This window comes from Bubalus bubalis, chromosome 4 (genome assembly GCF_019923935.1).
Source record: "Bubalus bubalis isolate 160015118507 breed Murrah chromosome 4, NDDB_SH_1, whole genome shotgun sequence".
Lineage (NCBI taxonomy): Eukaryota > Metazoa > Chordata > Mammalia > Artiodactyla > Bovidae > Bubalus > Bubalus bubalis.
In genome coordinates, this window is record NC_059160.1 from 95,880,052 (window position 1) to 95,905,989 (window position 25,938).

Here is a 25,938-nt window from a genome sequence, read left to right on the forward strand (position 1 = left end):
ACGTACTCCTTTTCCTATTTGGAACCAGTCTATTGTCCATGTCCAGTTCTAACTGTTGCTTCCCGACCTGCATACAAATTTCTCAAGAGGCAGGTCAGGTGGTCTGGTATTCCCATCCCATAGGTATACATATTCCCCTCCCTCTTGAACCTCCCTGTCACCTCCCACCCCATCCCGCCCCTCTGGGTTATCATAGAGCAGCAGATTTGAGCTCCCTGCGTGATTAAACTTCCACTGCCTGTCTGATTTTGCATATGGCAGTGTGTGTGTTTCAGTCTCCTCTCTCGTGTCCCACTTCTCCCACTCTGCCCACAAGTCTGTTCAGTATGTCTGTGTCTCCACTGCGGCCCTGCACATAGGTTCATCAGTACCATCTTCCTAGATTTCTATATATACGTTAATACATGATTTTTGTCTTTCTCTTTCTGACTGACTTCACTGTATAATAGGCTCTAGGTTCATCCCTCTTATTAGAACTGAGTCAAATGCTTTCCTTTTTATGGCTGAGTAATATTCTGTTGTGTATAGGCAGCACAACTTCTTTATCCATTCATTTGTTGATGGACATATAGGTTGCTTCCGTGACCCAATTATTGTAAATAGTGCTGCAATGAGCTTTGGGGTACATGTGTCTTTTTCAGTTATGGTTTCCCCAGGGTATATGTCCAATAGTGGGATTGTTGGGTCATATGGTAATTTTATTCCTAGTTTTTAAAGGAATCTTCAAACTGTTCTCCATAGTGGCTGTATCAGTTTATATTCCCACCAATAGTGCACGAGGGGTCCCTTTTCTCCACAGCCTCTCCAGCATTTGTTGTTTGTAGATTTTTTTTTAATGATGGCCATTCTGGACTGGTGTAAAGTGATACCTCATTGTAGTTTTGATTTATATTTCTCTAATAATGAGCGATGGTGGCATTTTTAAAGAAGTCAGCGATGCTATTCAGGCTCATTAACGCTTGATCCTTAAGGCACCTCCTGGTGCGAGTGTGATACCCTGCTTGTCGTTTCTCTTCTCTGTGTGTAGCTAGATGCAGACACAAGCAGATTCCATGGGGTGGGGGCAGGGATCTGCTTCTGCTGGAAGAGCTTAGTCATGGCAGCAGCAGCACCTTTGTTCTTGGTTCTGGACTTTTCTGAAGTTCCCACTTGTTGGGTGTGCATGTGTGCTCCGTCGTGTCCAGCTCTTTGCAACCCCACAGACTGTAGCCCGCCAGGCTCCTCTGTGCTTGGGATTTCCTAGCAGGTATTGTGGAATGGGTTGCCATTTCCTCCTCCAAGGGATCTTCCTGACCTAGGGGAGTACCCGTTGGGGGTACGTTGTGTTTAATAAATGATAGCTTACACTTAGACAGCAGTTACTCTGTACGAGGCCCTGTTCCAAGCAGTTTATTCATTTAACTGCAGTTTATTCATAAAACATTAATTCATTTAATCCTCACAGTGAGCCTGTGAAGTCAATACCTGTTCCCACTTTACAGATGAGGAAACTGAGGCAGAGAGAGAGTAAGTAACTACTTGCCCAAGGTGAAACAATTAATATGGCAGAGCTGGGGTATGAACATACACAGTCCTGCTCTGAATCTCTGCTTCTAAACCACTCATTTATGCCACCACTGTGACACAGTTATAGGACACACAGCTTTGGAATCAGGGCTTTCCCCTGAATCTGAGTTGGCTAGTTGCTGCAAGTGTTATAAGTGGCCCTGAAAGGCTGTTGCTTCTGGAAATACAAACCAAATATAGACTTGGATTCTAAGAAGGGTCATGGTATAGTGTTTATCTCAAAAATCACAGTCTACAATTCATTTCTTTGCAGTTTCCTTCCTCTGAGATTACAAAACAATAAGTTCCTAGAGGACAGTTGTCTATGAAACGTGACTCGAGTGCTTGTGAACTGCTGTGTCTGTGGGAGAAGGAAGCCCCCTCTTAACTGCATCTCGGTAGCGCAGCCTCTAATGACTCCAGTAGCCACTGGAGCGCTAGCCAGGAGAGGGAGTTGATGCACAAGCTGGCAGGTTTCCCTGGCATTGAGAATCATTTTTAATGGTTGAAACAGGAGAACCTACATTTTTTATTACCCATGGTATCTTGGGATTTAAGCATAGTGTTTTGTCTTACTTATTAAATGTCGGATTCAGAACATCTCCAGTAAATTGCCTTGTGGCACCAAGAACTGTCTAAATCCGTCCATTAGTATTCACCCTTCTGGTTTCTCTACCATACGTACTTTTTACTTTGTAACATTTAACAGTAACATAGTGATTTAAGTAAACAAAATCTTAGGGGTTGTAGGGATTATGGGAAACACGTTGATGTCTAGGAAAGAGTCTGGTATATGCAGCAGGTCTCAGTAGCAGGTGGGAATATTATTAGAGCCCAGCCCTTGAAGCCAACTGGGATGATAGCTCATCTACATGCTAGCTTTATGACTTCAGAAAAGTCAGTTCCTTTTCCCATCTGTAAAATGGAAAATAGTTGTTCTAATCTCAGATTCTTGAAAGGAGAAATACAATAATCTATGTGAGGCATTTAGAAAATTATATGATGCTTCATAAGTTCTTAATATCTAGTAGCTTCCGTTTTAAAAATAAATTTGAACTATTTTGCCAAGGTTCTGTTCTTTCTTGGACCCTGCTTTTGGCCTTTAAACAAGTCATTTCCTTCTTAGGCTTTGGAGGAAAGAAGGGCTGTTTTATTTTTTGTTCCAGTTCTATTGAATTGTGATTTCCTAAGGGACAAGGAACTACAGTTGGCATTGGTGTCCCTGGGACATTGGTTCCAGGACCACCCCCCACCTTGGATACTGAAACATTTGGGTGCTCACGCCCCATACTCCCCTCTCATTTTTGCCCCTCTTTGCCCTGCATCTGCAGATTCAATCAGCCACAGATTGTGTGGTACTATACAATCGATTGAAAAAAATCTGTGTGCAAGTGGACCTGCCCAGTTCAAATCCACATTGTTCAGGAATCAGTTGTACTCTTGATAATCTTGCTGGCACATTGAATAAATTATTTTTTGAAGATTTTCATTTAATGCAGTACAAGACTGTTTCCTTACATGCCACCACAAAGGATGGATTGAGTTGAGACATGGATGTGTTAGGAGCAGATACCTAGTTCTCTGTGACAGTTAGGATGGTAATCTCAGGGGAAATGTCACTTAGGAAGAGAGTACACCTCTTGCACATTGTGGGTCTTCAGTCAGTCAGTTCAGTCGCTCAGTTGTGTTCGACTCTTTGCGACCCCAGGCCTCCCTGTCCATCACCAACTCCCAGAGTTTACTCAAACTCATGTCCATCGAGTCGGTGATGTCATCCAGCCATCTCATCCTCTGTCGTCCCCTTCTCCTCCTGCCCTCAATTCCTCCCAGCATCAGAGTCTTTTCCAGTAAGTCAACTCTTCGCATGAGGTGGCCAAAGTACTGGAGTTTCAGCTTTAGCATCAGTCCTTCCAATGAACACCCAGGAATGATCTCCTTCAGAATGGACTGGTTGGATCTCCTTGCAGTCCAAGGGACTCTCAAGAGTCTTCTCCAACACCACAGGGTCTTAGTATCTATCAATTGATAATCGGTCACCTGTATTCCACTTGGAGCGTCAAAGAGCCATGAGACACATTAGTCTCTTGAATATTTGACCTCTTGCATGAATCAAAAGCCATTAACAGTCCACGGTCCAGTCTGTCTTGAAGACAGTCCAGCACCACTTCAGCTGCAGGTTCTTCTTGATCTCGGACGCAAGCAGCTGAGAGGATGTGAGCACGCGGGATGACTGGCTGCCCCAGTTGGCTGTTTGTCAACCATTGATTCACCCAGCAGATAACAAGGTCCTGTTGAAGAAGGAATGTGGGCCAGGACACAGGTGGCTTAGGAGACATTCCCTCCTCCTCCAGGCTTTAAGACAGCAGAACAGATGTTACACACGCACTTGCCAGACCTGGAGAGTATGCACCTGAAGGGTGTCCTTGCGGGGAGACTGTAAAGGAGCCTGGGCTTTGGCATGGGGGAGGCTGTGTGAAAGAGACAGTATTTGGATTAGACCTCAGAAGACACCTTGGGATGGAAGTATGAGAGGTCGTGCTAGGGCGAGGAAACAGCAGGTATTTAACACGGCACGTGTGTGAAGCATTCAGGAGCTTATTGGCGGAGTGCAGTGAACATTAAAGGCTTTAGACCTTGGTACACATGTTGGTTCTGTGTCTTATTAGCTGTAATCACAAATTATGTGGTGGCTCCTCACTTCTAAATCTATAAAGCATAAGTAATGGCTCCTACGTCATGGAGCTGCGGGGACTCAAATGCGAGTGTGTATCAAGCTGCATCCTAACTGTGGTGCTGGCGTGGTGCGCTCACAGGCGCGTTATGGAGGAGTCTACTAGCAGTATAGGCTGAGAGGACTCTGATCAAGAATTTTAAAGTCTTCACTAAGGATTTCACACTTTAGGGATCTCGAAAGGGTTTTTGAAAAGGACATGATCTGCTTTATCTTTTAAAAAGGAAATTTTATTCTGCCCAAGGAGGTCAGAGTTTTTATTTTGATTGTCTCATTTGAAGGTCCAACGTGACTTCAAAGTCAGATGGTTTTTCCATACTACATAAATAGCAAAATGTTGATTGAGTACACTTTTCATGGACATTAAAGTTTTTTTTTTTTTGAAGTAATGTTATTTATAATTTTTGTGAAACTAAAAGCAGCTTTTTCTTTCCAGTTGCTATTTGGTGATAATACTGCTGGCTTATGTTAGAAAAAATAAAATGGCTCAAAGGAAGTAATTTCCGTATTGCCAAAGGGAAAGAAATGAATACAGATCAGTTTTCCTTTGCTTCCTCAAAACTTAAATATGTTATTTCTAAGCCATGTCTGATATCTAGTAATGTTCTGATTCATTTAAAACAGAATTATATACTACACAGATCATCCAGGACCTGTGCCCCTCCTCCAGTATTTGTTATAGGACCAAAACCAAATTAAACCCCTGGCCTGCAGGGAATAATTCAGTTATAAGGCTTAGGTTTCCTTGGGGAAGGTGCTTTAGGGCCTGAGTGTGTTTTCTGGCTCAGTCTTAATATAGCGTCTTTTCAAAGGACTTGGGCCAGGTTGTGACGCTCCTGTGGCTTTCTCTGGGTGCCTAGGGAAGGGGGAGAGAGGTGACTGTGCCAGCGTGTGAGCTCAGTGTGTTCAACCACATTCCCCCAGTCACATATGGGAGTGAGAGTCTAGTGTTCATCTCTTGGCACGATGACATACCCAGCATCTTTCAAGTTCACCTGCCTATTTCCACTAAGAGTCAGAATATGATAGGTAGAGTAGCAATAATATCCAAAAGTTCAAAAAAAAAAAAAAAGAAAGGAAAAGCAAATAGACTCATTGACAAGTCTAACAGTTACTCTGAATTTGATTCTAAACTGCCTAGTATCCTAGTAGCAAAAAGGGAAACGTGATGGTTGGTGTCTGATAGACATCCCTATCTGTTTCACTATTATATCCACCTTATGTATTGATCCAAGAAGCTGTACTTTTAAAAAATATATTTTATATTGGAATGTAGTTGATTAACAATACTGTGTTAGTTTCAGGTGTACAGCAGAGTGACTCAGTTATACACATACATGTATCTGTTCTTCTTCGGATTCTTTTCCCATTTAGGTTATTCCAGAGTATTGAGCAAGTTCCCTGTGGTATACAGTAAGTCCTTGTTGGCTATCTATTTTATTTTTTTAAGTACTTTATTTGAAAGTTTTTAACATTGAGTTCATAAGATTATAGAGTAAGATGGGTCCACTGAACGTGTGGTCCGGATATCGATACACAACTAAAGTACCTGAGTTGAAGCTTCCACAGGGGTCACACAGCAACTGAAGAGCAGAGCTGTTACTGCCACACAGCCTTCTGATCCCCAGTCAAGTGGTTATCTGTGTTAAGTATAGCAGTGATACATGTCAATCCAAGTCAAATTACTTTCCCTTGTGTGTAGGCCCCCTAGAATGAAGAGAGCGTAGATTGCAATGAAAAGTAAGTTGGGTACATACTCAGGCTGCTGCTTTTAAAAACAGGCATTAGGCCAGATGAGATTTCAAGGATTCTTCCCTCTTGAGAGTAGCTTCTGCTGCAGGTCGCTGCCCCTGGTACGAAGTTATCCATCATTGTGTGTCTGAGAGGGAGATGCGTTTCCCTCTCTCTCCTTGTTCAGATTGGAGGTGCTGAAAGACACCAGGACACGGCTGGCTTTGTAGTTAGCGTTCAGAAGCTTTGCTCAAGTATGTGGCCCTCCCGAGAACACCCACCCTCTGTGTTTTGAGGAGGGGAGGCAGTGAATAAATGCTCCAGGAAAAGGAGAAGGCTGGGCCCCGGCCTAGCGGGAGGCAGGCTGTCTGCCCCAGGCTGCCACTCTGGCCACTGCCCTGCTCTGCCCGCTAGCTCAGGACCTTGGCACCTGCCTTCTTCTGAGCTGCCTCTGCTCCCTCAGTTCCTGGGGGTGGGCTTTTCTCTTGCAGCAGAACGTGGTCCTCCCCCTCTCCCTCAAAAGGTAAGTGCTCAGGTCCCTTTCCTGGATCTGTTTTACTGACAGATGCTGCCGGGAACAGACTGGGAATAACCATGCTGGGGACAGATCCCTGAATCCCTCCGAAACTGTTAGGTTGCGCCCGGGGCTTCCCACTCACCCCTTCCCTCCGTTTGTTCTGAGTATAGGAACTAAAAGCCTCAGTGACGCTTATTCTGTTTAGTATTAAAACTGGGGCTTCCTGTTTCCCCGTCTTCAAAGCTCCCCATCCCACGTCTCCCCACAAGAAGGAACTGTGGTGGTTTCTGCTGCACAACGTGGTGATCAGCCATATGTATGTGTCCGTCCCCGCCCCCCAGTCTCACCTTCTAGGTCTGCGCAGAGCACCGAGCTGAGCGCCCTGTGCTACACAGCAGCTTCCCGCCAGCTGTCCGTTTAGCACATGGTGGTAGCATGTATGTCGGAGAAGGCAATGGCAGTACTCTTGCCTGGAAAATCCCATGGACAGGGGAGCCTGGTAGGCTGCAGTCCATGGGGTCGCTAAGAGTCGGACAGGACTGAGCGACTTCACTTTTCTCTTTTCACTTTCATGAATTGGAGAAGGAAATGGCAACCCACCCCAGCATTCTTGCCTGGAGAATCCCAGGGACGGGGGAGCCTGGTGGGCTGCCATCTATGGGGTCGCACAGAGTTGGACACGATTGAAGCGACTTAGCAGCAGCAGCAGCATGTATATATGTCAGTGCTACTCTGAAAAAATAAAGATACTTTAAAACAAAAGAAACCTCATTAGGAGGAGTCTGAACCTCAGTGAAATAAAGTTTAAAAATCCTCTAAAAAAAAAGAAGGAACTGCGAATTCTTCCTAAGAGAAAGCTGAGTTCTTGGTGGAGGTGAGGGGCTCACTTCCCTTTCCTGAGCTTGCCTGTTTTCGAGGTATGCTGGGTCCCCAGAGACTCCCTCCTCTTGTCAGCAGCACCCTTGTCTCCTGTGGCCTCACACTCGCCTACGCTCCCTCGGGGACCGTTCTTGAACCGCAGGTGGTTCTCTGGGTAGATTGGTTTTCATCACCATAGCCTTCCCCTTCTGCTCTTCAAGGCACAGTCTTTTTAAATCTGTCCTCCCCCTCTTTAATTTAATTCTTAGATAAGTTATAGAATATATGGTAAATCTTTACCAGATCAGACTAATTTGGTAAGGGATTAGTTTGCATTAATTGAAAGCTCTTTTGAAGAAATAAGTATTTTTCTAGTATATGTAACTCAGAGTAGGTTACCTACCACTGTTGCCTGGTAGAGGCTTATCAAGAAGATAATTATTTCTAATTACAGTATTAAGTGTTTGTAAGCGCTTGAAGATATTTGAAGAATTCATTTTTGAGATCTCTGAACACTTTGCCTAATCTCCCATACACTGTTAATTAGCAGGCTCTATGAATAAAAGATTGAGCTCTCAAAAGGACATGTATTTCAGCCCCAGTTCCAAATGATCCTTGATTCCAGATTTACTTTACCTGCCAATCAAGAAATAGAACTTTTGACGCTACAGGTCTTCTTTTGTCAGTGATACTGAGAGGAAGAGGTGGGGAGAAATTAAAACTTTTATGATAAAAGTAGTGACTCAATTCCCGTTCTGTACACCGTGAACAGAATGTGCCATTGTTAGATCTGAACTGCGAAAGGAAGTGTTCTTTGTCTGAACAAATTAGAACAAACAGTGTACTAAGACAGTTTACTAATAACATATCCTTTGGGATACCACGTGAGCATCTTTCAGATTTTTCATTTCTAGCATATAGTTATGGGAGGGGAAGTGGCCTCCTTCTCGAATAGAGGTCTTAAATGTTCTGTCTAGGTGTCCCCATGGATGTAGTAATTACATCTTGATAAGAATGCTTATTGACCTTCAAAATTATTTTTCCAGTACAGATTGGCTTGGCGAGAAAACCAAGTGTTTGAGTCCAGGGTCCAGCGATTGGGTTGGTTCGTTGTTCAGTTGCTCAGTTGTGTCCAATTCTTTGCAAGCCCATGGACTGCAGCACACCAGGCTTCCCGGTCCTTTGCTAGCCCCTGGAGTTTGCTCAAACTCATGTCCACTGAGTCAGTGATGCCATCCAACCATCTCATCCTCTGTTGCCACCTTCTCCTGTCCTCAATCTCTCCCAGCATCAGGGTCTTTTCCAGTGAGTCTGCTCTTCACATCAGGTGACCAAAGTACTGGGGCTTCAGCTTCAGCATCAGTCCTTTCAATGAATATTCAGGGTTGATTTCCTTTAGAATTGACTGGTTTGATCTCCTTGCAATCCACGGGACTCTCAAGAGTCTTCTCCAGCACCACAATTTATGTGTTTGTATATTATTCTATTCATATATTTGTGAAGAATATATAAACAAATTTAGCATAATGCCTGACTTGTAATAAGAGCGCTCAATCATGATTGTCAGGGAAACAGGCTCTGGAGACAGACGGCCTGGATTTCAGTCCTAATTCTGCTGTTTACTAGGCAATTTACTTCTCAGCATCCAGGTTTCTCATTTGTAAAATGGTAATAACAGCAGAACCGGTCTCAGAGTTTTTAGCCAATAAGATATGGCATGTGTCACTAACATGGTATTTTTCCTTCTGGGCATGTGGCAGGAGTGAAGTTAGGTAGGGCCAGTGCATCGAATTCAGGAAGTCCAGGAGACTTCTGGGGAAGGCTTTAGGAGCCAGTGGACAATCACCGAGTACCCTGCCCTGCCATGGCCACCAGCAGCATTCCTGATGCAGGGGCTCCACCACAGCCTGCATCCCTCAGCCGACTCACAGCAGGCTTGTTAGCATGAATGAGAGATAAACCTTTCCTTTTTTCTTAAGCCCCTAGAATTTTGATGTTGGTTGTTATGCCAGCAAAGCCTAGCACATTCTGACCAGCACACCAGAGGAACAGCCCTGATGCTACACCGAAAGTTAGATTTTGGCTAAAATGAGCAATAGTACAAAATTTCAGCTGTGTTGGCTTGGACACCTGGGCCACGCAAACCCTGAAAACCTTTGGATCCTGAACCTGCAGCTCCCTTGTGGGTGTGTCTGTAAAACCACCCTTGTGTGTGCTCTGAAATATGCCAGGCCTGGGCAGTGGCCACCAGTTTGCAGGACCTGGCCTTTCCTTATGTGGCCGAGCTCAGGCAGCTTTTCTGTGAGCAGAGGTTCGTTGTATTTGGCCTCAGGACTAAGGTGCTGGTTGTTATCTGTTGCCCTGGCTCTGATCTCTCTGCCCCTGCAGCTTGTGGCCCCTCTGTGACCCCAGAGCCTCGGGCCCTCTTGCCTCAAGTCCATGCCGGTCTGCGTCCACAGGAGCCTACACTCTGCCTTCCAGTCCTCTTGGTTTGGATCATGTGCCTCTGCTTGGCTATGCCGCTCTTTTTGTTCACGTCTCTCTGAGCTTTAGGGGGTACACATGAGATGTCCTGGGGGACAGCCCTCTTTTGAAGCCTGAACAATGTGTTTGAGCAACACTGGTAATGACTGAGATGTGCCTGGCATCCCAGTGAGGAAGGTGAGCTCCCAGGGGTAATTGTGCTGGAGGCTTGGGTTGGAGCAGAGATGATTCAGTGTCAGGTTTTGACGTGTGTCCAGGGCTTAAGGCTTTTCGTTAGCCTTTGTTCCAGAACACTGAGAAGACAGTGGAAATGTTACTGCTGCCGGAAGGAAAACATTATGAGGAATGGCTTTTCACTAGAATGCTGGCGGTCTGCTTTCATGTAAGGTAATAATAGACAAATCATTCCAAGAGAACTGAAGCTTAGCAGTCATTTTTAAAACCAGCGTCTTTTCTACCAAAATGGTAATTCGGGTTCCTTATTTTTTAAAGATTGGAAAATACAAAAGCATCATAAAAAGAATGACTCCTCATAACCCCACAGGACAAAGGTAACCACTGTTAGCACTTTGCAGCTTGTTTTTCTTTTAGTTTTTACATAGGTACGTTTGTAAAGAACATAGGGATGATAAACAATAGAATATCTTATTGAAACCAAAATGGTTAATTTCTGTGCCGGGAAGTCTTTTAAGTGCTTCATACGAATTAGCTCATTTATTCCTCACAACTCTTCAAAGAATCACTATCTCCATTTTACAGAAGAGGAAGCTGAAGCACAGAGAGGCGAAGTCATTTTTCCAGGGCCACACAGCTCGCAAGAACGGTGCCAAGATGGAAACCAAAGCAGTCTATCTTTCAAGTTCAGGGTCCCGTGTTGCCCTCTCACAGTCAAGATAGCTTGGAATAACGTCAGGGAGTTTTGCAGTGTTATCTCTGAGTTGTCTGGTTCTGTCTCCTCATTCTATAGATTAGGAAATCAAAGACCACACAGGTAATTAGGTATAGCCGAGAACACACAGCTAGTGAATGCCAGTGCCAGCGTTGGAGTGCGTGTGCCCTGACCCACCTGGTCCCCAAGCTCATTGGCTCTGGGCGAGCTGTGGACCTTAATCCTCCTCCCTGGGCCCCAGCCCCGAAACAGCTGCGTTTGTACCATGACCTCAGTGCCAAGTCTGATACGGTGGCTGGAGGACTCACTCAGCTTTCTTCCAGCCGGTACCTGCAGCCCCAGCTTGAGGTCAGGGATTGTATGGGTTTGCTGACTCTTAATTATCTCGCAGAGCCTGGGCTATAAAAGGCTGAGGCCTGCAGCCCAGCACAAGTTTCAGCTCTCCACCCTCATCGGAAGTTTCTAAGATTTGCGAGCCAGCAGAAAGAGTCATTGATTACGCTTTAGACACGGTTGCTGTCCTCCACCTGGACTCTCGAGGACGCGCCAGGCGTTGTTGTATCTAAAGTGAGCGAGAAGTCAGCCAGCCGTCTGAGCGCAAACATTCCTGTGTAGGCGGCCGGCCGGGGCCAACATTTGTGAGGGAGCCGGGCCGGTGCCCTGAGACACCAGCGCGGGATAGGCAGCTGCTGTGGGGCTGAGAATTAAAGGAAGAGGAACAGGTGATGACTTCTTGCTTGTTTGGTAAGGTAAGGATTAAGAGCCCCTGTACCCTCCAAGGTGTGGTGGACTTCTTAACAGGGACTGTAAGCAGGGTTTTTTTTTTCTTTAAAAAAACGTAATCTGCTTTTATCTGAGTGACAGGAGCCTTCCTCCTTATGACTCGCACGATGTGGAGCAAAAAAGACAAGCGGCTACATGATATATTAGCCAGAACGAATGTGTGCTGTTAGAAGCGAGGCCCGTGGTTACCTCTGGAGGAGGGGATGATGTTGTGACTGACAGGGGCGCAGGGGAGCTTGTGTGTTGTTTTTTTTTTTTAAACTGAGTCCTGGTTACATTAGGTTTAGAGTTTGTGAGAATTCGAGTTTTATTCTTTTCAAATACGCTCTTTTCTGTGTGTAAATTAAGCTTAAAGTTTAGAAGTCCTTGTTTTTATTTGTGCTTCATGTTGCACGTTGATACTTAGAAGAATCTGATCAGCTGAAAATCAGGTTGAAATGATGTAGAAATTACAACCTAGGTATTAAGAAAACGTCTTTACCTGAAATTGTCGGTCTGTCTGGACAGAACTTCTAAGGCCATTTTTTAAATTCTCTTCAAATGTATCTTATAGTTTTGTTTACTTATTTATTGGCTGCACTGGGTGTCTGTTGGGGTCACAAGCTCAGTGGTCGTGGCACAGGGGCTTAGTTACCCCATGGTATGTGGGCTCTTAGTTCCCTGACCAGGGATTGAACCTGGTCAGTCCCTTGCATTGCAAAGTGGGTTCTTAGCCACTGGACCACCAGGGAGGTCCCTTCAAATATATCTTAAATCAGGGGACCCCATCCTTTTTGGCACCAGGGACCGGTCTTGTGGAGGAGGACATTTCCAGGCCTGGGGTCGGGCGGGGGGGATGGTTTCAGGATGATTCAGACCCACTACATTTATTACATGTATTGTGCACTTGAATTGTATTATTATTATTATTATATCAGCTCTACCTCAAATCATCAGGCATTAGATCCTGGAGGTTGGGGACCCCGGTCTTAAATGACTTCAGTGCAGATTCTTCGGGAATAAAGAATGAGGTCACTTTAGTTCAGCAAATATGTAACTGACAGCCTCTTGTGAAGTAGGGCCAGAGCTCGCTCTAGAGCTGGGGGCAGTTGCGACACCACCTTTCCCCCGGAGGAGTGGGTGAGTGCTCAGAGGCGGAGTAAAGTGAAGCAAGAGCGCTATGGAGGATCGCAGGAAGGACAGGCAGCTTTCTGACAGGACTGGGAAGAGCTTCAGAGGAAAAAAGTGGCATTTGAAATGGATTATAAAGAATATACTGAATTCTGATAAACAAAAGTGGGTATGTAGCTGCCATTGAAAATACCGTGCATATGAGGAAGTCCATAGAAAATGCATACACATTCTAGGAACTTACATGGTTCACGTAAGATGACTGGCATTCATCAGGTGCATGTTGGAGGCCTGACAGCTAAGCTGGGCCCTTAACAGGGGCCAGGTTGTATTAAATAAGTTGAGAGGCATGAGAGAGCCAAAGAGATTTTCTCTGAAGTAGAGCAGCATGATCAGATGGGCTATCTTAAGTGAAACTGAATTCCTAACCTCACAGTTATACTGTTATTAACTCTGTCGGCCCAAAGTAAACATTTCCTCAGCTTAGTGCCTCCTTTGTTTCTGTATTTTGAGCCTGTTCCTGTTTGGATCCATGGGGTGAGCCATAGGTGCTTGGCTTCCTTGAACTTCCTGTGGTCATCTCTTCAGGACTTGAAGGTGATCATTAGGTACCGTCTTTAGTTCCTACACCCATCCTTCCCCCTTGACCAGGTGAAGCCACAATTCCTTTATCCTTTTTCACAGTCTTATAGTGATCTGGCATTTAATTCCTTCCAGCCTTTCCTATGTGATGCTCATCTGCCAAAGAAAGCAACCAGGATCTCTTACAGCCAAGTCGTGTGTGGAGAGAGGGGGCCAAGAAGTAAGTTAAGAAACTTTTTTTAAGCTGTGAAGGAGGCCCACTGACCCACTGACCTGGGATTGTGTCCCCCTGGGCTACTGGACTCCCTCCATGGAAAAAGCACTGGTAGGGCTTTGCATATGGCAAAGTGTTGATGCTAAGTGTTGGAAATGGTCCACATTTGAGCCTGGGCCACTTGTCAGTATGAGGTCTGTTATTGTCATAGCAGTTTTTGGCTGTATCAGCTTCTTCGCCCGTTAAAAAAAGCTAACTTGAGGTGAGCATTGTCTTGTCTCCCATTCCATCTCCCAAGACTCCCAAGTCATTCTTCTATCAAAAGATTGTCAGCTTTACAAATAAGATACTTCAGTTTGCTGCTGCTGCTAAGTCGCTTCAGTCGTGTCCGACTCTGTGTGACCCCATAGACGGCAGCCCACCAGGCTCCGCCGTCCCTGGGATTCTCCAGGCAAGAACACTGGAGTGGGTTGCCAGTTTCTTCTCCAGTGCATGAAAGTGAAAAGTGAAAGTGAAGTCGCTCACTAAGTGTCCGACTCTTCGTGACCCCATGGACTGCAGCCTACCAGGCTCCGCCGTCCATGGGATTTTCCAGGCAAGAGTACTGGAGTGGGGTGCCATTGCCTTCTCCAATACTTCAGTTTAGAGCCTAAGAATTTTTGTTCAGAGGTTGTGTTCAGATGCTATAAAGACCTGTGTTTAGTCCTCTGGGGACAAGAGTGTCCTGACGTGTAAAGAGGACCAGAGGTAGGATGTGTTGGATTCAAATCCTGGCTCTTTAAGTCTCTGTTTCTACGTGTTATATGGATATAACATGTTCTTTGCCTAGTGTGATGGTGAGGCCCAGACAAGACCAACCCTGTGATCATCAGTGCCTGCCATGCGGATCCCATTTGCCTGTCCCTTTTAGAGCAGAATCTAGTCACCTCCCCTGACCAGGGTGCTCAATGATGCAGTTCTTTTCTCCTGGTGGCCCTGGAGTGAGAAAGCTGTTTCACATGGTCTTAGTATTGTCACTTTTGTTGTTTATAATCACTTTGGTTGTTGTTTGGGTTATTTGTTTCCACATCCAAATATTGCTGTTGTATTACTCAATTAATCCTGTACCATATTATTCTATCACATCTGTTAACGGTTCCATTAAGAAAATGATTCTTGTGTTGACGAATGTACCTACTGGAACTTTGCTTTCTTTTTTATTTTTATTTTTCTGTCCTTCTGTTAAATGATTGAGTTCTGAATTGAGTGCATTTCCCACAATGGTGAAGTTCTTTGTGAATGGGGCATGGCAGGCATTCCACTTACCTGGGCACTTTGGAAAACCATGAGGACTGATAACATCATCGTGTGATGGATTTTCTACCCTGGCAACAAATGCTTACCATCTAATCAGACAGAACATTGGATATCCTGGTAGAGCGGAGTCTCATCATCCCTGTACATGAGTGCAGGAAGGAGTTGGGTTGTCCTTCATTCAACTTGAGAGGATAGTAGGGAGTTTTTATCCGGCGAATACTTGCAGTTTGAAAATCTGGGGCATAAAATATGTCTGTTGTGTGCGTACAGGGTTGGTCACAGTGACCCTCTCTTGGACTTCCAGTCTAATAGTGCTTCCCGTCCCCCTACCCGCTGTCTCCTCCAGGTAGAACGCCATGACATGAATACCCTAAGCCTGCCCCTGAACATCCGCAGAGGCGGGTCGGACACCAACCTCAACTTTGATGTACCGGATGGCATCCTGGACTTCCACAAGGTCAAACTCAATGCGGACAGCCTGAGACAGAAAATCCTCAAGGTCACAGAGCAGATAAAAATCGAGCAAACGTCCCGTGATGGAAACGTGGCAGAGTATCTGAAGCTGGTCAACAGCGCGGACAAGCAGCAGGCTGGCCGCATCAAGCAGGTGTTCGAGAAGAAGAACCAGAAGTCGGCTCACTCCATCGCCCAGCTGCAGAAGAAGTTAGATCAGTACCACCGGAAGCTCCGGGAGCTCGAGCAGAACGGGGCCCTCCGGAGCGCCAAGGACACTGCCAAGGACCAGCTGAAGGACATCCCGCCCTCTCTGAAGGATGCCCAGGCCAAGTCCCGCACTGCCCCCCACAGCCTGGAGAGCAGCAAGTCGGGCATGCCGGGGGTGTCCCTCACCCCGCCCGTGTTTGTCTTCAACAAGTCCAGAGAGTTCGCCAACTTGATCCGGAATAAGTTTGGCAGCGCTGACAACATTGCCCACCTGAAGAACTCCTTGGAGGAGTTCCGGCCCGAGACCAGCGCCAGGGTCTATGGGGGCAGCGCCACCATCGTGAACAAGCCCAAATACGGCAGCGACGACGAGTGCTCGAGTGGCACGTCCGGCTCCGCCGACAGCAATGGGAACCAGTCGTTTGCTGCTGGGGGCTCAGGCGCACTGGACAGCCAGGGCAAACTCACGGCCATCCTGGAGGAGCTCCGGGAGATCAAGGACACCCAGGCACAGCTGGCTGAGGACATCGAGGCCCTCAAGGTGCAGTTCAAGAGGGAGTATGGCTTCATCTCTCAGACACTGCAAGAGGAGAGATACAGGTATTTCAGGCTCTGCTCTTAGGAGCTTGAGTTTCTAAGATTGGAGAGATTGTTTGAAAGTGATATGCTAATTTTTTTTTTTTTTAATGTGAATGTGGGTCAAAAGGCATTTAGCAACCGAGAGTCCCTTACGTACTTTGCAATTCTAAATCTTGTAATTTGCGACTTGAAGCCCGATAGCTTAGAGAAAGACATCATGCATGTGGGTTAAAATATCACCATATAGTCAATGACTCACATGCATATTGAGCTCCTGATTCAGTAGACAGTTGTCACGAGATCTTGGTATACTAATTTCAAGATCTGTATTTGGGTTTCCCCCCATAATAACTGTCAAGTAAAAAAACAAATTCACAGTCCAGCAAAGTAACTTTTATTTGGTACCTAAATCTCAAAGTCTTTATATAATGTATTTTTTTGTGAGATTACATTTTGCTTATTAATAAACCTTTCACCCTAAATGAAAACCTCTCAAAAGGAATCTTAAAAATTCAAATCTTGTGTATTAGCTAATATTTAAATTCAAGTGTTATATATGCTGGCTTTTTGGTGTCTCTAGCTTAAAAAATGTACATGCCCAAATATGAGGTGATTTTCCACCATTTTCCCAGTAAAAATATCCCCGCATCAGGTTTTTTTGTCAAGTGAATGTTAACTTCTAAGAATATAGATGAAACAGTGAATGCCTGTTACATATTATAAGATTTAAATTTAGTTTACATGTTGTTTTATATCTGATACATGATTTTACGTGAGTGTTAGTTTAGAGATGTGGCTTTTTCAGCTCTTATATTTTATGAAACAATTTTTTTAAAACTTTCTATGTGCATCTTTGACTCTGGATTCTTTGTCACATAAGAACACTTTTTTAGTCACAGTTTTTCTAAATAATATTGACTTTAATTCCATTCAGGTAGTTTGGGATACAGCTCCGTTTGGGTCCAAATATTATTTCAAGTCACAAATATCCGTTCAAACAGTTTTGGTTCTCATTTTGTTATATGGTTATGTTTGTGATCCTCCTGAGTTAGTCTCTCACTATATGGCTTACCTTAGGAGATCTTTGTTTTTAATCTTTACTTTATATTGGAGTGTAGCTGATTTATGATGTGTTAGTTTCAGGTGTACAGCAAAGTGATTGTTATACATACATATATATCTGTTCTTCTTCAGCTTCTTTCCCCATTTAGGCTTTTACAGAATATTAGGTAGAGTTCCCTGTGCCGTACAGTAGGTCCTTATTACCTATTTTATATATAGTAGTGTGTCCATGGACGGAGGAGCCTAGAAGACTGCAGTCCATGGGGTCACTGAGGGTCGGACACGACTGAGCGACTTCACTTTCCCTTTTCACTTTCATGCACTGGAGAAGGAAATGGCAACCCACTCCAGTGTTCTTGCCTGGAGAATCCCAGGGACAGGGGAGCCTGGTGGGCTGCCGTCTATGGGGTTGCACAGAGTCGGACACGACTGAAGTGACTTAGCAGCAGCAGTGTGTCCATGTTAGTATCAAACTTATAATTTATCCCTCCCCTACCCTTTCCTTTTGACAATCATCAGTTTTCTAAGTCTGTGAGTCTGCTTCTGTTTTTTAAGTAAGTTCATTTGTATCTTTTTTTTTTTAAAGATTCCACAGATAAGCAATATCACACGCTGTTTGTCTCTGACTTATCTCTCTGAGTATGATAACCTCTAGGTCCATCCATGTTGCTGCGAATGGCAGCATTTCATTCTTTTTTTCATGGCTGAGTAGTATCCCATTGTCCGTGTGTGCCACGCCTTCTTTATTCATTCATCTGTTAAGAGATCTTTAAAAGGCTTGCTTACAAACACCCAACATTGAGCAGCTACAAGGTCCTACCTGAGAATGATCATTAAATCTGTGTCAAAGTGTTTTTTTAAATGATTTTTTCAAGTGACCTATATGGAGTGTCTAAAACTGGCATTACTCAAAAGTCATCCAGGCTAATGCATCTTCCCCAAACAGTGCTTCCTGTTTCAAAATAAACATTATATAAGTTTTCAGATATAAGACAAAATTCCCCTTCTCTGAGGGGACTGGGCATTGGGAATAAGAATCTTTGTGCTTCTTTATATTTGAACTTTTCGAACTGCCACCTGTTAAGCCATCTTGAATTTGTAACAAGCTGAATTTTTTTTTTTATTGGCACTTAAGAACTGAGACCTGTATTCACCATCACTGTGTACACTGGGAAATCAGTGGAATTGGCTCCGCATAGAAACCAGTCCTTTCTTTATAGCCTCTCTGGTGCATGAGAGCTATGGCGGTGAGCCACTGGGCACTGAGGGGTCAGAAGAGGGAGAAGCACCAGCATGCCAGTGGGTCCTCACCTTGAGCAGGCTTCTTGCCAGCCCCGCCTCCTGACCAGCCCAAATGAGGAGCCGATGGGGTCTGCCCTGTTGTCTCCACAGCCAGCAAGGTGCTGGTGTGGCGTGGGCAGAATAGCCCACTTTGGTTTGCATGAACCCTCGGTAGTGAGGACAGAGTTAAGACTGCAGAGACCAGTCCTTTCTGGAGCTAGAGTTCAGCGTTATCCAAAAGCATGTCCCCTACAGCTAGACGTACTCTTGGAAGCTCAGTCTGCCTGGATGAGCACAAGCCACAGGGCAGTGGCGACGGCAGGCACAAAGGATGTCATTTCTAAGTGCTGTCCGTACGCTTTTGAAACGTCGCGCTCAGAATCGATTCATCTCTTTACAAAGGTACGAGCGACTGGAGGACCAGCTCCACGACCTCACGGACCTGCATCAGCACGAGACAGCCAACCTGAAGCAGGAGCTAGCCAGCATCGAGGAGAAGGTGGCCTACCAGGCCTACGAGCGCTCACGGGACATCCAGGTGCCTCCCCCCTCCCACCAGAGCTCACGCGAGCTCTTCCCCGCCATTCATTCATTTAACAAACCGATACATTACACTTAAGCCTGGAAGAATTTCTGGCATCAGGAGCAGACATTTAATCTTTACCCTGTTGACCCCAGTAACTCCTGTTACAGACTTTAAGCTATAGTCTGTTTGCTTTCTGCCTAAATTAGTTAACAATTATTTTTTACCTACCCCAAGCCTATCACCTATACTCTGCTCTCCCCACCATCACCACATTTTTACAAATTTTAAAACATGAGACGAACCTTGCCTTCAACATGCTTGCTTAGGTGAGAAATCAAGAGGAACACAGCTGCCAGGGGGCTCAAGACAACATGAATGAGGGCCAAGTTACATGATTGTAGGCTCTGAAAGCCTCAGAAATTCAGGCGTGCAGTGCCCAGCAAGCTATGGACTTGTGGGGCAGGGGGCCACAAAGTGATCCGACCCTGGATTTCAGTCCCAGCTGTTTACCAGCTACCTGGTCCTGAGCAAGCTTTAAGTTTCTTTGCCTATCTGTAAAATGATAGCTTTCATATTTGTGGGAATTTCAAGCACTTGAGCACATACTCTGTGCCATGCACTGTCAAAGCACTTGTGAGATGTCTGTACGCCCATTTGTTTCTGTTTGTGATAGCTCCTATTACTCTCCCCATTTCTCAGATGTAGAGACCAAGGTACAGAGACCTTGTTCAAGGTCTTACAAATAGTCCTTGAGTAATGAATCTGAATCAAAGTCCTGGAGATGGTGGGTTTCGAAGGGGTGGATGGGATCCCAGTGGATGGAGGAAAATGGACCAGTATAAACAAAGGCGTGTTCTAGTGATAATGTGGTACTGATGCTGTCATGGTGCTTCCCTGGTGGCTCAGATGGTACAGAATCCACCTGCAACGCAGGAGACCTGGGTTCGATCCCTGGCTCAGGAAGATGCCCTAGAGGAAGAAATGGCAACCCACTCCAGTATTCTTGCCTGGGAAATCCCATGGACAGAGGAGCCTGATGGGCTACAGTCCATAGGATCGCAAAAGAGTCAGACACAGCTGAGCAAGTGAACAACAATAACGCTGTATTGAAGCAGCCCTAGGCTTCTTGAGCTCCTTTTTGGGGTTCCAGAAGGTCTCTTTCCCCCCAGTTTTTATTCAGATATAATTTTCATACAACTGTATGAAAGTATACAATATAATGATTTCATATGTGTACATAATGCAAAAATATCACTACAGTAAATTAACATTCATCACCTCACATAGTTACAAATTTGTTCTCTTATGATGAGAACTTGTAAGGTCTACTCTGAGCAACTTTCAAATATACAATACAATGTTGTCAACTATAGTGACCAAGCTGTACATTACATTCCCCAGGTTTATTCATCTTATAAGTGAAAGTTTGTGCTTTTGACCCTCTTCACCCATTTCGCCTCCCTTCCCCTGTTAGATTCTACAGTGTTGGTTGTCTGTCTGACTCATTTCACTTAGCGTTAATACCCTTTAGGTCCATCCATGTTGCAAAGGGCATTGCTCTCTTCCTTCTCATGGCTGCATAGTATGCCTGTGTGTGTACGTGTCCCACGTTTTCTTTAGTGATCCATCAGTGGACACTTGAGTTGTTTCCACGGATTGGCTGTTGTCAGTAACGCTATCATAAATGTGAGGGTGTGAATTTCTCTTCTAGATCGTAATGTCATGTCCTTCCGGTATGTACACAGGAGTGGGACTTGTGGATCATATGGTAGTTCTATCTGTAATTTTTTGAGGAACCTCTGTACTGTTTTCCGTGGTGGAGGCAGTGATTTACATTCCCATAGATTCCCTTCTTTAAGAAAAGAAAACAAAGAGTACTGTCCAGGTCACGCACAGCTTCAGTTTTACAAATGTTCTTTGTAGGCGTGGTTGTTTTCTCCAACCCCACTTTACAAGGGGCTGAAACACAGATTTCTCCCACAGTGTGTGAGCCAGTCTCAGCTGTGCATGTTTTGTTCCTTCCTGTCAAGGGCTGAGCCTGTGCTGATGCCAGTTGTCCGCTTGGAGGACGCTGGGAGCCACAGAAAGCATCAGACTTGTTTGCCTCTGAGGACCTTGGTGCAGAAGACACCAAGCGGATTTCTGCTCTGGGCTAGGAGACTGAACTTGACTGCTGACTGGTGTAAAAGACGTGAACCCGTTTAAATGTGACGTGTTGCCAGGCAAACAGCACAGTCTGTTTTATTAGAGCATGCTGTTCAGCATACATCTGGGATTCCACTGGCTTATATCTAAATATTATATACGGTTTGCTTATTTAGGGGATTGTTTCGGTTTATATTGTTACTCTTTTTTTAAAGAAATATACTTTAGAGATGAAAGGGGTAAGATAAGGAGGGAGGTGAACTTCAGAGAGAGCCTAAAAATTCGGATATCATTTTACCGTTTTCTAGTTTTACCTGTAGCTCAGAAGTGCAAAGGGGATGTCCGTGTGAGTGACTGGAGGGCCTTTCCTGTTAGAATCTTGCCCCTGTCTCTTACTGTGTGACCCAGTCAGTGCTATGCCTCAGCTTCCTCATCTGTAAAATGGAAATGTTAACGAGCTCTACCTCGAAAGTCTGTCAGAAGGATTAAATGGGATAAGATAGATAAAATACTGAAACCTTTACCTGACACATTAGCAGACAAAAAACAGATGCTGGTCAGTTTCATATGTAGTATGTATGAGTAGCTCTATTTCTTGGAGCTTTGGTGACTGGGCCTGCTCAGCTTCCTCTTTCTTGTTTCTTTTGTGCTTATAGGCAGGGTTATACAAGGTGATGGAGTAGCATAGATGAGGGTAACTGTTGCCTGTTAGGATACAAAGCTTTTGTTGTTTTTTAAAGAGCAAATGAGTTTTTTTTAACCCTGAATTCGAAATGAAAAGTTTAAAGATAATCCTGTCCTTTGTCCTTATCCCCAATAAATGTAGTTCTTACTTTGGCCCACTATTTAATTTCTTAGTGGGTGCTGTGACCAAAATTCCTTACAGTTGACTGCTTAATTTTCTTGACTTTCTCTTTTGGCTAAAAATTTGACTGAAGTTCTAAGGCAGTGTCTAGAATCAATCTATTCTGTATATGTAAATCATCTCCCCAGTCACAGGTGAATGCATTTCCCTAAAATGGTGATCTTTTGTCCCATTCCATCACTAGTTCCATGCCGTGCCTAAAACAGAGGATGCTATCTGTGGACCTAAGCATTTTAAAAGAATACATGATCTGGGGGGCCCTTTGCCTGTTGCTATGGAAAGTCAGCATTGTTTAGATTGTGAGGATCTGAAGAAGTTTTACCTGCTTTGTCGGTAGCCTGTATAATGAGAGTTACTATAGTAACAGGGAACCCTTGGCCCATAAAGTATGTTCACAAAAAGGAAAGTAAATCAATGTTGGCACCATTATGCTTGTTTAAAATCTGAAAACATGACTGGATTTTAATTGAGCAAACATATATTGGGAAATGAGTTAGAAAATAGGCTGCTGAACCAAACTAGGTCACTGCACTGCCTCTTAGGTCTTTTTCTCCTGGGAGGTGTATGCTTCTTCCCTTTTTCAAGCCTCGGGTCCCCTTACTGGCATTCAGTCTCCGGAGCGTGCAGCCAGCCTGCACCTCCTGCTGGAGGTATGCAGGACACAGTGCAGGCATGGTCCCCTGGTGATGCACGAGGCCCGTAGAAGGGCTTGACAGTCTGGTGGGTCCAGGAATGCTTCCCTCAGGATGTGACCATCGACATGGGACCTGAAAGATGGAGCGGGGTGGTGTGTGGGGAGGCAGACCTTTTAGGTACAGCATGTGCAAAGGCCCTGAACATGGTCCTTTTTAGCACTTTATAAAGCCAGGATGGCCAGAACACAGTGTAGGCGGGGAGGAAGCGGGCTTATCTGGTAAGCTTGGCAGGAGAGAGTGGCTGGGCCTGGGCCACGTTAAAGATTTAAAAGGTTCTACGATAAAGAGCCATACCAGATACACATCTTTCAGAGGTCACATGGGCTGCTGTGTGGGAAGTGGATTCATGAGGTTGAGGATGGAGAGGATGTGCAGAGAAACGAGTGTAAAGTTATTACAGACAGAGACCCTGGTGGTTTAGGTGGGGGGTTACTGTGGGAGGGGAGACGAATGGACCAGTTAAGATAAATACCAGACGTTGTGTGGGTGGGGCTGGATCATGAGAAGGGCGTCAGGGAATGCCCCTCATGCTTCTCATATGAGAATTTGGCTCACCAAGAGCTGTTTTCTGAGAAAAGGAACTGGAAGGGAAACGGGGTTGATGGCAGGAGTGAGGATGGTGAGGACGTGTATACAAAACGGGCCATATTGCATCTGAGGTGCTTCTGAGAAGCTCTGACGGAGATGTCAGGGCCTCCCTGGTGGCTCAGTGGTGAGGAACCTGCCTGCCAGTGCAGGAGATGCAAGAGACGTGGGTTCAATCCCTGGGTCGGGAAGATCCCCTGGAGAAGGAAATTGCACCCCACTCCAGTATTCTTGCCTAGGAAATCCCAGGGACAGAGGAGCCTGGTGGGCTACAGCCTATGGGATCACAAAAGAGTCAGACACGACTTAGTGACCAAACAGCAGCAATGATGGAAATGTCAGGGACTCATGTAGACACACAGCTCCGTCTCAGAAGAGACAACTGGGCTGGAGATGTACTTGGAGTACAAGTAATGAAAGCTTGGCGGGGCCGAGACCTAGGGAGAAGGCGTGGCCTCGGGTAGGGCCCTGGGGACGCGGTGCTCAAAGAGCAACCACGGGAGCCCCGCGGTCCACGGCCCTGTCTCTCCCACTGTCCTCTACTGCTCTGCAGCAGATGCGCAGACTCTGAGCAGTGGCGTGAGGGCCAGCAGTTGGAGATGCCACTTCCTCCATTGCTGGAGGTAGTCCCCTGTTGCCAAATGGGACCCCACCCCCTCCACTGGTTTGTCCCTGAGGGTTCTACCAGATGCCAGTATTTTATGCACTTTATTCTAAATAGAGGCAGAGCCAAAATACCTAACCGTGGGACTTCCCTGGTGATCCAGTGGTTAAGACTCTGTGCCTCCAGTGCAGGGGGCATGGGTTCGATCCCTGGTCGGGGAACTAAGATCCCACATACTGTGCAGTGCAGCCAAAACCCAAAATACCTGCCCGTAAATTCCTTATTCACGGCATTTCACGGTTGTCGATACATGCTCGTTCTATCCATGAACAGCAGGATAAGGCGAGCCCTGGGATTCTGGTCTGACCCCTCTGTCTGTCATCACCACCATTATCATCATCAGCGTCGGCGTGAAGCTGCCCCAGCAGCAGCGTCCTGAGCGGGGCGGCCCTGTGCACGTCCTGGCTCCCGCTCCCGTGTTGCCCCAACAGCGTTTGATCCTCCCTCTCCCTCTCGCCCACAGGAAGCCCTGGAGTCCTGTCAGACTCGCATCTCTAAGCTGGAGCTTCACCAGCAGGAGCAGCAAGCCCTGCAGACGGACACGGTGAACGCCAAAGTCCTGCTGGGCAAGTGCATCAATGTCATCCTCGCCTTCATGACCGTCATCTTGGTGTGCGTGTCCACCATCGCCAAGTTCATCTCGCCCATGATGAAGAGCCGCTTCCACATCCTTGGCACCTTCTTCGCTGTGACTCTCTTTGCGATATTTTGTAAAAACTGGGACCACATTCTGTGTGCCATAGAAAGGATAATAATACCAAGATGAAGTCTCCAGTTCCTGTCCTCACATCCTTTCAAGTTTTTATTTTAAAGAAAACTCTGTGCATACTACCAAACTTTAAAATGAACATCTGTGCCGACGGACGAATACAAGGACCGGGGCTGTGCGTTGTAAATAACTACAGTTCTCGTCACTCGGTGGCACTCGCCAGCTGGGTCCCTGTGTGTGGTTACCGTGAATCTGTTTCCAGGCTCTCCCCACCTTGCTCACTGCCTTAATCAGTCCTGGTTTCCTGCCCACCTGCCCAGCTCAGCATGGTCAGCCTCTGGTTGTCAAGCACGCGGTGTAATCAGTGACCCAGAAGGAGAGAGGTTTTCAGTCTCTCTCAAGTCTCTGTCGATACTGAGCTTCACTGTTGCTAGGGTTACACTCCCCCTCGAGTCCTGTAGGCAGTGAAGACGTGGCAGGACTTGGGGAGGGGAAGACGCTCAGACGGCGACCTTGTGAGCCTGTGGGGCCTGGGAAAGCACAGTAGATCCCATGTAATCTGTCCCACTGTCTGCTGCTGGCCATCGGTCCCCCGTGTGCCCAGTGTCCACCGTGGCCAACTGTGTGTGACTGTCACATGGGAATCTTACGGTTCACCTGTTAATCCATCAAAAGTCAACCTAGCTGTTCCATTGCTCTTTAAATGGTGAGACGTGAGGATTTATGAACAGGTCTTGCCTTCTTACACCCAGGGAGCCACAGTCCTGATTCCACCTTCACTGACTGTCGAACGCACCACCTTCCAGGCATATAGAGATGCTCCCCAGTCCCTCTTCAAACTGTGTCTTTAGTTGAGGTCCGAAAAGCACTGTATTTGTGTTCCAGCAAATTTTCACTGTGATCAGCCCCTCTCAGGATGTGTTTCGTTTTCTGTGATTCATTTTATTCAGTCTGTGAGGGCTGGCAAAGTGTACTCAGTAAATAAAAAAGGCTGCTCACGTTTGGAGTTTTTTGGTTTTTTTTTTTTCTCTCTTCAAGAAAGGACAGCAGGATCATAGTTTCTAAAGCTAAAGTGCCCTGAAGTGGGAACACTGGAAAAAGGGAAGAAAATAGGATATGTGGTTTAAGGGGGTGACATCTAAGTGGGTGCAGGTGGCCTGGGTGAATATTGAGAGGGTCCTTGGCAGACCCTGAAAGACCTGTAAGAATAAATTAGATTCGGTGTCTGAGCCAAGGTTGCCCTCTGTCTCTTAGGATAAGTTCTAAGGGAGTAGAAGGAGCGGTCACACTTCTGCTGAGGTGAGAGCATGCAGAAATCAACATCTTTGGCCAATCTGGGGGATGTCATTTACTCTCTTGAGCCCAGATAATACTGTCTTTTAAGTCTGTTTCTCTGTCACAAAAAAAGAAGCTCTAGAAGATGT

The 25,938-nt window shown here is 45.7% G+C and overlaps 1 protein-coding gene across 5 annotated transcripts in view; it reads left to right on the forward strand.

Annotated features, from left to right (window-relative positions):
- Window positions 1-25,520, forward strand: part of TMCC3 (transmembrane and coiled-coil domain family 3) — a 289,315-nt gene extending 263,795 nt beyond the window's left edge. For 4 of the 5 annotated variants that reach the window (XM_006064482.4, XM_006064480.4, XM_006064481.4 and 1 more), the window contains exons 2-4: window positions 15,087-16,003; window positions 18,728-18,863; window positions 24,269-25,520. In XM_006064482.4, coding sequence (XP_006064544.1) covers window positions 15,087-16,003; window positions 18,728-18,863; window positions 24,269-24,571 — 1,356 coding nt within the window. In that variant the 3' untranslated portion in view covers window positions 24,572-25,520. Of the gene's footprint in view, window positions 1-13,365; window positions 13,451-15,086; window positions 16,004-18,727; window positions 18,864-24,268 lie in introns of those variants that run through there. The other variant, XM_025284333.3, reaches the window with a different exon arrangement.
- The last annotated feature ends 418 nt before the right edge of the window (window positions 25,521-25,938 follow it).